The sequence below is a fragment of the Brassica napus genome, chromosome C4 (assembly GCF_020379485.1).
Source record: "Brassica napus cultivar Da-Ae chromosome C4, Da-Ae, whole genome shotgun sequence".
NCBI classification, from domain to species: Eukaryota; Viridiplantae; Streptophyta; class Magnoliopsida; order Brassicales; family Brassicaceae; genus Brassica; species Brassica napus.
This window is the reverse complement of record NC_063447.1, coordinates 1888496-1903842: the sequence shown is the minus strand read 5'-3', so window position 1 is coordinate 1903842 and position 15347 is coordinate 1888496. Positions and strand designations below refer to the sequence as shown.

General features: G+C 32.1%; 2 protein-coding genes across 3 annotated transcripts; one reads left to right on the top strand and one right to left on the bottom strand.

Annotated features, from left to right (window-relative positions):
* The first annotated feature begins 8134 nt into the window (after positions 1-8134).
* On the top strand, positions 8135-11776 carry LOC106390174 (stomatal closure-related actin-binding protein 2). 2 transcript variants are annotated; one of them, XM_013830580.3, is made up of 13 exons: positions 8135-8457; positions 8882-9189; positions 9272-9400; positions 9487-9579; positions 9656-9802; positions 9889-9957; positions 10041-10124; positions 10206-10389; positions 10508-10624; positions 10719-10777; positions 10874-11005; positions 11089-11238; positions 11338-11776. In XM_013830580.3, the coding sequence occupies exons 1-13, from the start codon at positions 8394-8396 to the stop codon at positions 11362-11364; spliced, it is 1563 nt and encodes a 520-aa protein (XP_013686034.1). In that variant the 5' UTR covers positions 8135-8393; the 3' UTR covers positions 11365-11776. The 2 variants fall into 2 exon arrangements, with proteins under 2 accessions (XP_013686034.1, XP_048610386.1); XM_048754429.1 differs by lacking the exon at positions 8135-8457 and adding an exon at positions 8538-8557.
* A 182-nt stretch (positions 11777-11958) lies between these two features.
* On the bottom strand, positions 11959-13302 carry LOC106392468. Its single transcript, XM_013833280.1, has one exon. It carries the CDS (start codon positions 13300-13302, stop codon positions 11959-11961), a length of 1344 nt encoding a protein of 447 aa, XP_013688734.1.
* Positions 13303-15347: the final 2045 nt, after the last annotated feature.

The following is a 15347-nucleotide window of genomic DNA, read 5'->3' as shown; positions in this document are numbered from 1 at the left end:
TTTGAAGTTCATCATATGTTGGTGAAGGATGCAACTATGCATTAAAACAGTATTTTCATATTTTTGAATTTTTCTCAATATCTATGGGTTAACCCCCCTACGAAAATATTGAGTTTTCGGTAAATGCCCTGTATACTGAAGCCTATGATCTTTAGTGTTGTTTTAAAATTTCTAAACACATTCTATATTTGTATTAATGTATATGAAACTCTCATTCATGGCACATGGGCATCGTTTTATTTTTTTGTCAATTAATTTACTAAAACTTCATAACAGTCCCTAAATTGGTGGACTAACCACTATAAAATCGTTATTTGCTAGAGAAGGGGAGACAACAAGAGTTCCAAACCTATTTGAACTTCATCATATGTTGGTGAAGGATGCAACTATGCATTAAAACAATATTTTCATATTTTTGAATTTTTCTCAAAATCTATGGGTTAACCCCTACGAAAATATTGAATTTTCGATAAATATTCTATATACTGAAGCCTATGATCTTTAATGTTGTTTTAAAATTTCTAAACAAATTCTACATTTGTATTAATGTATATTAAATTCTAATTCATTGTACATGGGCATCGTTTTATTTTTTTGTCAATTAATTTACTAAAACTTCATAACAGTCCCTAAATTGGTGGACTAACCACTATAAAATCGTTATTTGGTAGAGAAAGGGAGACAACAAAAGTTCAAAACCTCTTTGAACTTCATCACATGTTGGAGAAGGATGCAATTATGCATTAAAACAGTATTTTCATATTTTTGAATTTTTCTCAAAATCTATGGGTCCCTACGAAAATATTGAATTTTCGATAAATGTTCTATATACTGAAGCCTATGATCTTTAATGTTGTTTTAAATTTCTAAACAAATTCTACATTTGTATTAATGTATATTAAATTCTAATTCATTGTACATGGGCATCGTTTTAATTTTTTGTCAACTAATTTAGTAAAATTTCATAACAGTCCCTAAATTGGTGGACTAACCACTATAAAATCGTTATTTGCAAGAGAAGGGGAGACAACAAAAATTCAAAACCCCTTTGAATTTCATCATATGTTGGTGAAGGATGCAACTATGCATTAAAACAGTATTTTCATATTTTTGAATTTTTCTCAATATCTATGGGTTAACCACTACGAAAATATTGAGTTTTCGGTAAATGCCATATATACTGAAGCCTATGATCTTCAGTGTTGTTTTAAAATTTCTAAACACATTCTATATTTGCATTAATGTATATGAAACTCTCATTCATGGTACATGAGCATTGTTTCATTTTTTTGTCAGTTAATTTACTAAAACTTCATAACAGTCCCTAAATTGGTGGACTAACCACTATAAAATCGTTATTTACTAGAGAAGGGGAGACAACAAGAGTTCCAAACCTATTTGAACTTCATCATATGTTGGTGAAAGATGCAACTATGCATTAAAACAATATTTTCATATTTTTGAATTTTTTTCAATATCTATGGGTTAACAACCCCTACAAAAATATTGAGTTTTCGGTAAATTCTCTATATACTGAAGCCTATGATCTTTAGTGTTGTTTTAAAATTTCTAAACACATTCTACATTTATATTAATGTATATCAAACTCTCATTCATGGTAAATGGGCATCGTTTTATTTTTTTGTCAATTAATTTACTAAAACTTTATAACAGTCCCTAAATTGGTGGACTAACTATTATAAAATCGTTATTCGCTAGAGAAACGTAGACACCAAAAGTTTCAAACCTCTTTGGAGTTCATCACATATTGGTGAATGATGCAACTATGCATTAAAACAGTATTTTCATATTTTTGAATTTTTCTCAAAATCTATGGGTTAACCCCCCTACGAAAATATTGAGTTTTCGGTAAATGCCCTATATACTGAAGCCTATGATCTTTAGTGTTGTTTTAAAATTTCTAAACACATTCTATATTTGTATTAATGTATATGAAACTTTCATTCATGGTACATGGGCATCGTTTTAAATGTTTTGTCAATTAATTTAGTAAAACTTCGTAACAGTCCCTAAATAGGTGGACTAACCACTATAAAATCGTTATTTGCTAGAGAAAGGGAGACAACAAAAGTTCAAAACCTCTTTGAACTTCATCATATGTTGGTGAAAGATGCAACTATGCATTAAAACAGTATTTTCGTATTTTTGAATTTTTCTCAATATCTATGGGTTAACTAACCCCTACGAAAATATTTAGTTTTCGGTAAATGCTCTATATACTGAAGCCTATGATCTTTAGTGTTTTTTTTTAATTTCTAAACACATTCTATATTTGTATCAATGTATATGAAATTTTCATTCTTGGTACATGAGCATCGTTTTATTTTTTTTTCAATTAATTTAATAAAACTTCATAACAGTCCTTAAATAGGTGGACTTACCACTATAAAATCGTTATCTGCTAGAGAAGGGGAGACAAAAAAAGTTCAAAACCTTTTTGAACTTCATCATATGTTGGTGAAGGATGCACATATGCATTAAAACAGTATTTTTATATTTTGAATTTTTCTCAAAATCTATGAGTTAACCCCCTACGAAAATATTGAGTTTTCGGTAAATGCTCTATCTACTGATGCCTATGATATTTAGTGTTGTCTTAAAATTTATAAACACGTTCTAAATTTGTATTAATGTATACAAAACTCTCATTCATGGTACATGGGCATCGTTTTATTTTTTTGTCAATTAATTTACTAAAACTTCATAACAGTCCCTAAATAGGTGGACTAACCACTATAAAATCGTTATTTGCTATAGAAAGGGAGACAACAAAAGTTCAAAACCTCTTTCAACTTCATAATATGTTGGTGAATGATGCACATATGCGTTAAAACAGTATTTTCATATTTTTGAATTTTTCTCAATATCTACGGGTTAACCCGTACGAAAATATTGAGGTTTCGGTAAATGTTCTATATACTGAAACCTATGATCTTTAGTATTGTTTTAAAATTTATAAACACATTCTATATTTGTATTAATGTATATGAAACTTTCATTCAAGGTACATGGGCATCGTTTTTCTTTTTTTTTGTCAATTAATTTACTAAAACTTCATAACAGTCCCTAAATAGGTGGACTAACCACTATAAAATCGTTATTTGCTAGAGAAGAGAAGACAAAAAAAAGTTCAAAACCTCTTTGAAACTCATCATATGTTGGTGAAGGATGCACATATGCATTAAAACAGTATTTTTTATATTTTTGAATTTTTCTCAAAATCTATGGGTTAATAACCTCCTACGAAAATATTGAGTTTTCGGTAAATGCTCTATATACTGAAGCCTATGATCTTTAGTATTGTCTTAAAAGTTATAAACACATTCTACATTTGTATTAATGTATATGAAACTCTCATTCATGGTACATGGGCATCGTTTTATTTTTTTGTCAATTAATTTACTAAAACTTCATAACAGTCCCTAAATAGGTGGACTAACCACTATAAAATCGTTATTTCCTGGAAAAAGAGAGACAACAAAAGTTCAAAATCTCTTTGAACTTCATCATATGTTGGTGAAAGATGCACATATGCATTAAACACTATTTTTATATTTTGGAATTTTTCTCAAAATCTATGTGTTAACCCCTACGAAAATATTGAGTTTTCGGTAAATGCTCTATATACTGAAGCCTATGATCTTTAGTGTTGTCTTAAAATTTATAAACACATTCTACATTTTTAGTAATGTATATGAAACTTTCATTCATGGTACATGGGCATCGTTTTATTTTTTTGTCAATTAATTTAGTAAAACTTCACAACAGTCCCTAAATAGGTGGATTAACCACTATAAAATCGTTATTTACTAGAAAAAGGGAGACAACCAAAGTTCAAAACCTCTTTGAACTTCATCGTATATTGGTGAAGGATGGAGCTATGCATTAAAATCGTATTTTCATATTTTTGAATTTTTCTCAATATCTATGGGTTAACCCCTACGAAAATATTGAATTTTCGGTAAATGCCTTATATATTGAAGCCTATGATCTTTAGTGTTGTTTTAAAATTTCTAAATACATTCTACATTTGTCTTAATGTATATTAAATTCTCATTCATTGTACATGGGCATCGTTTTAACTTTATTTGCGAGAGAAGGGGAGACAACCAAATTTCCAAACCTCTTTGAACTTTATCATATGTTGGTGAAGGATGGAACTATGCATTAAAACAGTATTTTCATATTTTTGAATTTTTCTCAATATGTATGGGTTAACTAACCCCTACGAAAATATTGAGTTTTCGGTAAATGCTCTATATACTGAAGCCTATGATCTTTAGTATTGTTTTAAAATTTCTAAACACATTCTACATTTGTATTAATGTATATCAAACTCTCATTCATGGTACATGGGCATCGTTTTAATTTTTTTGTCAATTAATTTAGTAAAATTTCATAACAATCCCTAAACTGGTGGACCAACCACTACAAAATCGTTATTTGCTAGAGAAACGGAGACACCAAAAGTTCCAAACCTATTTGAAATTCATCATATGTTGGTTAAGGATGCAACTATGCATTAAAGCAGTATTTTCAAATTTTTGAATTTTTCTCAAAATCTATGGGTTAACCACTACGAAAATATTGAGTTTTCGGTAAATGCTCTATATACTGAAGCCTATGATCTTTAGTGTTGTCTTAATATTTCTAAACACATTTTACATTTGTATTAATGTATATGAAACTTTCATTCTTGGTACATGGGCATCGTTTTATTTTTTTGTCAATTAATTTACTAAAACTTCATAACAGTCCCTAAATAGGTGGACTAACCACTATAAAATCGTTATTTGCTAGAGAAGGGAAGACAAAAAAAGTTCAAAACCTCTTTGAAACTCATCATATGTTGGTGAAGAATGCACATATGCATTAAAACAATATTTTTTTTATTTTTGAATTTTTTTCAAAATCTATGGGTTAACCCCTACGAAAATATTGAGTTTTCGGTAAATGCTCTATATACTGAAGCCTATAATCTTTAGTGTTGTCTTAAAATTTATAAACACATTCTACATTTGTATTAATGTATATGAAACTCTCATTCATGGTACATGGGCATCGTTTTATTTTTTTGTCAATTAATTTACTAAAACATCATAACAGTCCCTAAATAGGTGGACTAACCACTATATAATCTTTATTTGCTAGAGAAAAGGAGACAACAAAAGTTCAAAACCTCTTTGAACTTCATCATATGTTGGTGAAGGATGCACATATGCATTAAAACAGTATTTTTATATTTTTGAATTTTTCTCAAAATCTATGGGTTTGAGAAAATATTGTGTTTTCGGTAAATGCTCTATATACTGAAGCGTATGATCTTTAGTGTTGTCTTAAAATTTATAAACACATTCTACATTTGTATTAATGTATATGAAACTTTCATTCATGGTACATGGGCATCTTTTTATTTTTTGTCAATTAATTTACTAAAACTTTACAACAGTCCCTAAATAGGTGGATTAACCACTATAAAATCGTTATTTACTAGAAAAAAAGGAGACAACAAAAGTTCAAAACCTCTTTTAACTTCATCTTATGTTGGTGAAGGATGCAACTATGCATTAAAACAGTATTTTCGTATTTTTGAATTTTTCTCAAAATCTATGGGTTAACCCATACGAAAATATTAAATTTTCGGTAAATGCCTTATATACTGAAGCCTATGATCTTTAGTGTTGTTTTAAAATTTCTAAACACATTATACATTTGTATTAATGTATATTAAATTCTCATTCATTGTACATGGGCATCGTTTTAATTTTTTTGTCAATTAATTTAGTAAAACTTCATAAAAATCCCTAAATTGGTGGACTAACCACTATAAAATCGTTATTTGCTAGAGAAAGGGAGACAAAAAAGTTCAAAACCTCTTTGAACTTCATCATATGTTGTTGAAGGATGCAACTATGCATTAAAACAGTATTTTCATATTTTTGAATTTTTCTCAATATATATGGGTTAACCCCTACGAAAAGATTGAGTTTTCGGTAAATGCTCTATATACTGAATCCTATGATCTTTAGTATTGTTTTAAAATTTCTAAACACATTCTACATTTGTATTAATGTATATCAAACTCTCAATCATGGTAAATGGACATCGTTTTTAACTTTTTGTCAATTAATTTACTTAAACTTCATAACAGTCCCTAAATTGGTGGACCAACCACTATAAAATCGTTATTTGCTAGAGAAAGGGAGACAACAAAAGTTCAAAACCTCTTTGAACTTTATCATATATTGGTGAAGGATGCAACTATGCATTAAAAGAGTATTTTCATATTTTTGAATTTTTCTCAAAATCTATGGGTTAACCCCCCCCCCCCCCCCCCCCACGAAAATATTGAATTTTCGGTAAATGCTTTATATACTAAAGCCTATGATCTTTTTTGTTGTTTTAAGATTTCTAAACACATTCTATATTTGTATTAATGTATATGAAACTTTCATTCATGGTACATGAGCATCGTTTTATTTTTTTTGTCAATTAATTTCCTAAAACTTCATAACGGTCCCTAAATAGGTGTACTAACCACTATAAAATTGTTATTTGCTAGAGAAGGGGAGACAAAAAAAGTTCAAAACCTCTTTGAACTTTATCATATGTTGGTGAAAGATGCACATATGCATTAAAACAGTATTTTTCATATTTTTGAATTTTTCTCAAAATCTATGGGTTCCCTACGAAAATATAGAGTTTTCGGTAAATGCTCTATATACTGAAGCCTATGATCTTTAGTGTTGTCTTAAAATTTGTAAACACATTCTACATTTGTATTAATGTATATGAAACTTTCATTCATGGTACATGAACATCGTTTTATTTTTTTGTCAATTAATTTACTAAAACTTCATAACAGTTCCCAAATTGGTGGATTAACCACTATAAAATCGTTCTTTGTTAGAGAATGAGAGACAACAAAAGTTCAATACCTTTTTAAACTTCCTCGTATGTTGGTAAATGATGCAACTATGCATTAAAACAGTATTTTCATATTTTTGAATTTTTCTCAAAATCTATGGGTTAGCTGGTTGGTTTTTTTCGTTCCAGTTCCACTGTACTCAATGAATATGTCCCGTCCGCTACTTTAACTTTACAGCTATATTTAGTTAATCAAGGTTGAACCAAAAGATGAAGAAAAAGCTAGCATTTCATATTTGAATAACGGTGTCAGAAACAAGTAAACAACTCAATTTTTCTAAGTAACTTTCATTGTTTCAAAATATAACCGTTCAAGCCAACTATTCGACCCCTCATCTTTATCACATGCTTGGACAATACATTGATGTTTATTATATAAAGATTTGAAAGAGAGTTTGGTAAGTTGCAACTATCCATTTAATCAACATAAAGGTTCCTTTTCATAAATTAATAATTTAAAGTCTCTTTTTTCTGAACCTACCAAGTTAGATTCCATGGATAAGAAATGTAGGATTGGTAGTACAGAGTATTGCATGTTCTATAAATCTATTTCCTTTACCAATAATTGTGCTTCTTTCAATCCAAAAAATAATTCCACATCTTTGGTCACTAAGCAACAAGTATTCTAGCATTGCATCTTTTGTCTATGTTTACCAACCATACTCAAATAATACACATATATATATATATATTTATTTATAAATTCTTTCTTCTGTAAAGTAGATTTCATGTAAGAAAGAACAATGACTTCAAACTGGCTTATGTCTTCTTGACTATTTAGTCTTTAGATTATTTCATATATATGACCATATTTTAAGATAACAGGAATCCAAAACTAGATAATCAAAAATCTGTAAATCATTTCATAAGTGTATCAATATTTTTAAAATAGTAAAATAAAGACTCAACATTTAAATATATCATAAAAATTAAGTGGGTGGCTTTTGTTATAACGGCTATCTAAATTGGTGGCTATTAAACTATACAAAGTATAATAATAATATTAAGATACATTTTTCTCAACAACAAGAAAAGTGGCATGGAATGGAACCCCACAAGAGATTAAGAATCAATACTGTATTATTTTAACATTATTTTATGTCAGATTGAGATAATTAGAGGATCATGTCACGGACAAATAATATATATTCTTTATTTCTTTACTTTGAGCTTTGAATAATATAATAAACAGAAGGAAAATAGTAATAAATGGCTCGTTAAAGAGCCATAATTAGCTCCATCAAACAGAGGAGGTCCATTTTTTCCCAGGAGGAGGAGAGTGGGAGCCACAACAGCGATGCAAACACAGAGACCCGACGGCGCGTGAGTCTCAGAACAGAGAGAGAGAGAGAGTTATAAAAAGAAACGTTTTCTTCTTTTGAGCATTCTTTAACGATGATGGCGTGAAAGTAAGAGAAAAAGAGAAAAAGAGAGAGAGAAAAGACATGATGATCAGTCGAACGAGCTGTTTTTGGGAAGAGAGACTCAAAAATTACAACAAGACCAAAGGTGTTTGTCTCCTTTTTCTCTCTGTTTTCTTGATCATGTTCTTGCATTTTCTTCTTCTTGTTCTTGAAAAGTATCTGTTCTTGAATTGGTTTAAAGAACTGTAAGTTAGTTGATTTATATATCAATGTTGTGTAGATCATAACCGATTCTTGCATCCTGATAAATCTTCTTGTATCATCTTAAATTGGTGATTTTTTGGCTGCATGAATTAGAAACTTTATGTATATGTAATCTAATATGTTTATAGATTGGCAAAATATTTCAAGTTTTATTATCAAAATTATTGTTTTATCATTTTAGTTTCAGAAAAAAAATATTGTTTTATCATCATTTTTTTATCCTTATGTCAGTTCATGCATCTTTTCTATTGGTTGATTACTATGTGAAGATATGTTAGAATTTAATTTTTTTTTACGGAAAGCAGATAAGATTCCGACAATGACTAAAGTATGTCCTGAAATGCACGAAAAGAAAGTGTGTGAAGCAGTAGTGGTAGTTGAAGCAATTTCAGCAGATGTGAGCTTTGCTTCTAACCAGTTTCCATCATACAAGCTAGGACCTGATGATCAGATTGTTGATGAGCCTAAAGAAAATGAAAAACATCCATCTGTTAAAGATGTAGTCGACAAAGAAACAGGAGATTTGTCTGATCAGCACAAGCGGCTTTCAGTTCGTGACCTTGCTTGCAAATTCGACAAGAATCTAGCTGCAGCTGCTAAACTAGTTGATGAGGTTCCACCATAACAATTCTTCTTTTCTTTCATTGCCATGTGTCTGCTTTTAGATGAGTGCCTAATGTGTTTGGAATATTTAGGCAAAGTTGAGTGAGGTGACTTCATTGGAAGGACATGTTATGCTAAAGAAACTTAGAGATGCTTTAGAATCCATGAGAGGTCGTATGGATGGGCGTAACAAGGAAGCAGTTGAAAAAGCTATCTCTATGGTTAGCTTTTATTTACTTATGAATATTTTTTTAGAACATCTGGTTCCACTTTTAAGAACACTTGTTTTATGGTTTTTGTCTTGTAGGTTGAGGCTCTAGCAGTTAAGTTAACTCAACATGAAGGTGGGTTTATTCAAGAAAAGACTGAAGTGAAGAAACTGGCAAGCTTCCTTAAGCAGGTCTTTCCTCATGTGTAGACTCTATTATCTTACTTCTTTTGACAATCATACTAAGGCTGATTCATCATGTTCTTAGGCTTCAGAAGATGCAAAGAAGTTAGTAAACCAGGAACGTTCGTTTGCTTGTGCTGAAATAGAGAGTGCAAAGACTCTTGTGATGAGACTTGGAGGAGCATTTGAAGAACAGGAGATTTCTTCTAAAGCTTCTCGAGCTCAGGGTCCGGTATGCATCAATTTGAGGCCAATCTATCTTTTGTTCTTGACATCAGGACTAGGAACTTGAATCAAGTTTATGTTCCATTGCAACAGAATGTGGAGAAACTGGTTGAGGAAGTTCAGGAGGCTAGAAGAATCAAAAGGATGCATCAACCAACCAAGGTCCAACTCCAAATATTCAAATACAACGTCATGATTTTGATGGGTTACATTAAAAAATATAAACTAAATGCTTTATAATTTAGGTGATGGGCATGCAACATGAGCTTCATGATTTAAAGAGTCAAATCCAAGAGAAGTCTGCATATTCCATTAAGCTTCAAAGAGAGGTATACATTTATGTCTTGCCATCTTTCAACATATTGGTATAGCTAGTCTTGGCTCAACAAAACCGTTGTTATCTCTCTTAGATAGCAATAATCAAGAGAGCCGAAGGGTCCAAGACATGTCCTTATGTTCTAGATGGTGCACAAAGTCTTGGCTCGTGCCTAAAGATACGTGCCTCCTCAGATAGTAATGCTTCAGATATTTCCAAATGTTCATTCCAGTGGTACCGTGCAGCATCTGAGTCTAGTCGTAGAGAAGCTATATCTGGTATTGCCATTCTCTTACTTTCCTTTCACTATTTGGTTTTATAATTATACATAGTACAATATAACATAGAAGATTCATTCACATATTGAGCAACTTTCGTATATATTTTCTATCTCAGGTGCCAACCAATCAGTATATGCTCCAGAACCATATGATGTGGGGAGGGTCATACAAGCAGACATACTTTGTAACAGTCAGAAGTTCACTGTTACAACAGAGGGTCCAATTAATACTGGTTGGTGTTACAAGAATTAACTTTATATTTTCTAGTACCTTATGCAAAGTCATCATACAGATTAAAACGGCTAACTTGATCATAATTTCTACAGCTTCTGGCTTGCAATCACGTGTTGAATCACTCATGCGCAAATCTAACAGTGAATTCACCGTAATGATTACAAGTTCCTTTTACTTCATAAAAACATTATTAAACAGTCTTGAGTTCTTGCTCTAATTTGACTTGACGTATTTCACTTCTTCTCAGGTGGTTATATCACAGATGAATGGGCAAGATCATGTATCGCGATCTCACGTCTTTACTGTCGGAAAGGCGAGGGTAAAGCTGTCTCGAGGATGGATCACAAAGGCTAGAGAAATATATTCAAACTCCATGCAGGTAACCTAGCTAGAGCTCTCTTTTTTGTTTTATTGAAGTTTTTTTTCTTACAAGTTTAAATGGTTTGGTAACGTTTGTGTCAGTTATGTGGAGTGAGAGGCAATGCTAATTCCCCTGCAAAAGCATTGTTCTGGCAACCAAGAAAGGGTCTAAGTTTCTTGCTGACTTTTGAGTCAGAACAAGAACGTAATGCAGCTATTGTTCTCTCCCGGAAATACGCATATGATTGCAATGTGAGTATAACCTGAAAAATAGATATCCGATAGTTCTGATTCTATTCTCTCTTGTTATAGAGAAGTTCTGTTGTGAGCAACCATTTTTGAATCCTGCAGGTTACTCTGGTTGGGCAAGACGATTGAGCTAATAATGAAGGGAGTAACAATTTTTTTTATATCAAATCTCCTAAAAGATTTTTTCTAAGCTTGGCGATTTGGACTGTTATGTGTTTGTATGTGTGTTTTTTTTGTTCAAGTGTTTGTATGTGGTTAAGGTGGCAAGTTTAGCTTGGGATTCTCTACTGCATAGTTCGTGTGTTACTGCATAGTTTTAGGCAGGAAGCACATTGTGAGGTGCTTGGCATTTTCTTTTATTTAATTTGATTGGGTTGTTTGTATATGTTTATTTGTTTGAGTGTTTTTTTGGTCCAGCTTTGCTACTTAGAGTTTTTCTAGTGTGAAGTTTTTTGTATGTAATCACAGAACAGAGTTTCATTCATTCATAATCAATGTAATAAAAATGAACAAAAAAAAAATTGTATAAGTTATGTATTAACTCGTGATCATCTGACGTTGCAGACTAATCCAATGTAAAAAAGAAAATTGTGTGGTTTTGGATATGCATCATGTATGATATTATATATAAATATAACTAATTATTAGTGATGGACCTAACTCAAACCCAAAAACTAGTTTAATAGTGGATGATTGTCCAAACACATATATATTGTCCAAGGATCACATGTGTCCGATGTGGGACATATTAATAGCCCTCTCGAGATGTGGGTGGGAAACGGTCCAAAGGAAACAGCCCAAGCCCAACATCTCGGATATACCACGGCAATATGGGCCACTTGTACATGCTACATAAGTAGGAAACTGTTTATGTGGGAAATCATATGTTGGGCTTTCACCATGGGCTTTGATACCAATCACCCAAGCAGGAGTTAAAACAGTAAGGGCATTCTTCATTGCCGTAGAAACAAAATGAGAATCTATAGAGATACCTGAAGGTGGAAAATCCGAAGGTATTTGGGTAATGAGATGAGGTTGTGGTTTAGAAGTTAAAGTTGTTCCGTCTAAGAGGTTAATAGTACTTCTAGATATCTGAGAAAACTTGTCTATAAGAGGGGCATTTTGAATGCTCAAGACATTGAGAAGTTGGTGAACTTGTTCATGTGTAACTGTTCCCAAGTGAGCTCCATGTTGATTATGCACAGATATACCTCCAATATCCTGAAAAACCATGTTGGCAACATTTTCTTTGCGAGGCGGCCAATTCTGTGTAGATTTCTGAGAGTCTGGAGATTGAACTTGATTCTGCAGCCTGTTGTTGTTGGAACCCGGATGCTTATATCCTTGAGGGTAGCCATGAAGCTTGTAACAGCGATTGACAGTATGTCCAGCGAGGCCACAATGTGAACAAATAGGGCGAGGTCTGTTCTTGTTATACCCACCAGTATAAGCTGCGACATACGCTTCATCAGGAGTATTCTGAGAAATGTTGAAAGCAACGGCACTTGTACTCTTCATCGACTGTTGTCTCTCCTCCTGAGATACAAGGTTAAACACCTTAGAGATGTTTTGTCTTGGCTCCATCATCAAGATTTGACCCCTTGTTGCAGTAAACGTGTCATTGAGACCCATAAGAAACTTCAAGATATTGTCTTGCTCATCTCTATCAACAATCCTTTTGAGATTAGCACAATCACGATGACCACAACAATATATATAAGGACTCTCATGGTTTTTCAACTCCTCCCACAACTGTTTCAACTTTGTATAGTAGTCACTCACACTCTGAGAACCTTGAACCTCTGCAAGGATTTGTTGCTTGATCTCTGCAGTCTGTGGTTCATCACTCTGCTTGAACTGGTCATGGATGTCTAACCACACCTGTCTCGCCGTAGATAAGTACATGATACTTTTTGCAATCGATTTCTCCACAGCATTAACAATCCAAGTACAAACGATGTTGTTGCAACGAGACCAAGATGCAAAATCTGGATGGTTCTCAGCCACTACTGGATACGTTCCATCAACAAACACAACTTTATTCCTAGCTCCCAAAGTCAAAATCATCGATCTACGCCAAGTATTGAAGTTACCTAAACCAGCTAGTTTCTCAGATACAGAGAAATACCAGCATGATTGGCATTATGAACGAAGAGCGGATTAGAGTTCGGATCAGTTAAGGATGGCGACGCGCCATGATTCTCTTCAGGTTACAACGCCATTGAAAGGAAAGATGGATGAGAGCTTCAGATTGTCGAGAAGAAATCCCCTATCCAAGATTCACCAATCCAAATCAACAAGAAACGATTCAATCGAAGTTTAATGAAGAAAGAGGAACGCAATTAGAACTCTGATGAATGATGAGACGAAGATATAGATTGCGAAGAACTCCAGAAACAAGATTCGAAACAGAACGAGACTCGAAATCGATAGACTCATAGAATCCGACGAAGATACACCAAGGACGATGAAGATCCCGGCGAAAAACCGAAAGAATCGAAGAAATTTCTGAGAAAACGAGCAGGAAATGCGAGTTTTACAGCTCTGATACTATATCAGTGATGAACCTAACTCACACCCAAAAGCTAGCTCATGAGTGTAGGATTGTCCAAACACATATATATTGTCCAAGGATCACATATGTGTCCGATGTTGGACTTACTAATACTAATTTATATAACTAAATAATTTTTAAGATGTAATTTAATCTTTTTATGGCAGTGGGTATATGCCAGGAGGATTCGACTTACCTACCAGCTTAATTACCTCTCCCAAGTGTCTCCATTTCCATTGATCCTCCATTTCGATCACATTCATGAGTCCTGAATAATAATACGAAGCAGCAACAGCTGGATCCGTATGGCTGCATTTATATCTGAGACTTTGTAGATAATTTGTATTGAATATGAATATATAAAGTGGTGTGATTACAAAATTGTTTATTATTCAGTTTTTATTAATTACTTTCTACGTGGTGTTAATCACATTGAATATGAATATATGTGCCTAGGTATGAATCTTGATATGTACATAGAGTCACAATTAGTAATGCAGGTCTTTCACTCGAGTAAACATGCAATGAATCAAATCTTATGTAGTCTCACGAATTCTATTTACATAGTCATGTTTATGTACAGAGGCTTAGAAGATTGGTCGGAGTATGAATCTGATTTATCTCGAACGGTGTTCCGTCTTTAGATTGTGGATATATTCTAGCTGCTCATCTCTCCCCCGTTCAGAAGATCAAAGTTGCATCTGTAAAAACTGTGAGCCCAAGAAATTTTGAGTGAGCAGTGAGCTGAGAGGCCGCTAGATTAATATCATAGCGATAAAAAGAAAACTCTATATTTAGAGGAATACATATCAATCTTCTATTTTAAGAGTATACATTAAAAATATATCACCATTTTTCTAGAATTTTTTTATTTATAAAAATTAAAAGTAAGTATGAGATGCTCTCACAATATCTAAAAAGTTCTTAAAATATGAATTTTTATTAAAAACTTTTCATTAATATTTCACCTACTTTTATTAATTTTATTTTTTTGATAATGAGATATTAAGTGAAAACCTAGCTAGCTATAAAGATGATCTTATATTTCTTTTTTGTGTAAGTTTTTATATATGATATAAAGATCCCAACTAAATATATGACTTAATGTTATTATAGAAAATATTTTTTTTCACCAAATTCTATTTTAGACGTATATATTGAAAAGAAATCCATCTTTATTTTAGAGTTTATCTTTTTTCAAAGAGGAGATAGTGTTTATCTATTTTATATATAAATAAAAAGTAAAGAAGATACATCTTTAGTATCCGCAAGACTTCATTCATTGGTCCAAAAAGAGAAATGTTATTGAGTTGCATTATATCAAATTATATCAAATATATTAATTCTACACTAAAAGCTATAGTACTTTCGAACAATTGGAGTGATCAAGTTTCAAAAAAAAAAACAACTGGAATGATCACTTTCGATTTGCATTTTGTGAGAAAACGGCTCCTTGTACAATTATACCTTTTTTTTAACACTTTTTTTTTTGAAACACTTGTACAACTATACCTAAAATGGAAAAAATCACATTGGAGAGAAAACAAACCATATTTAG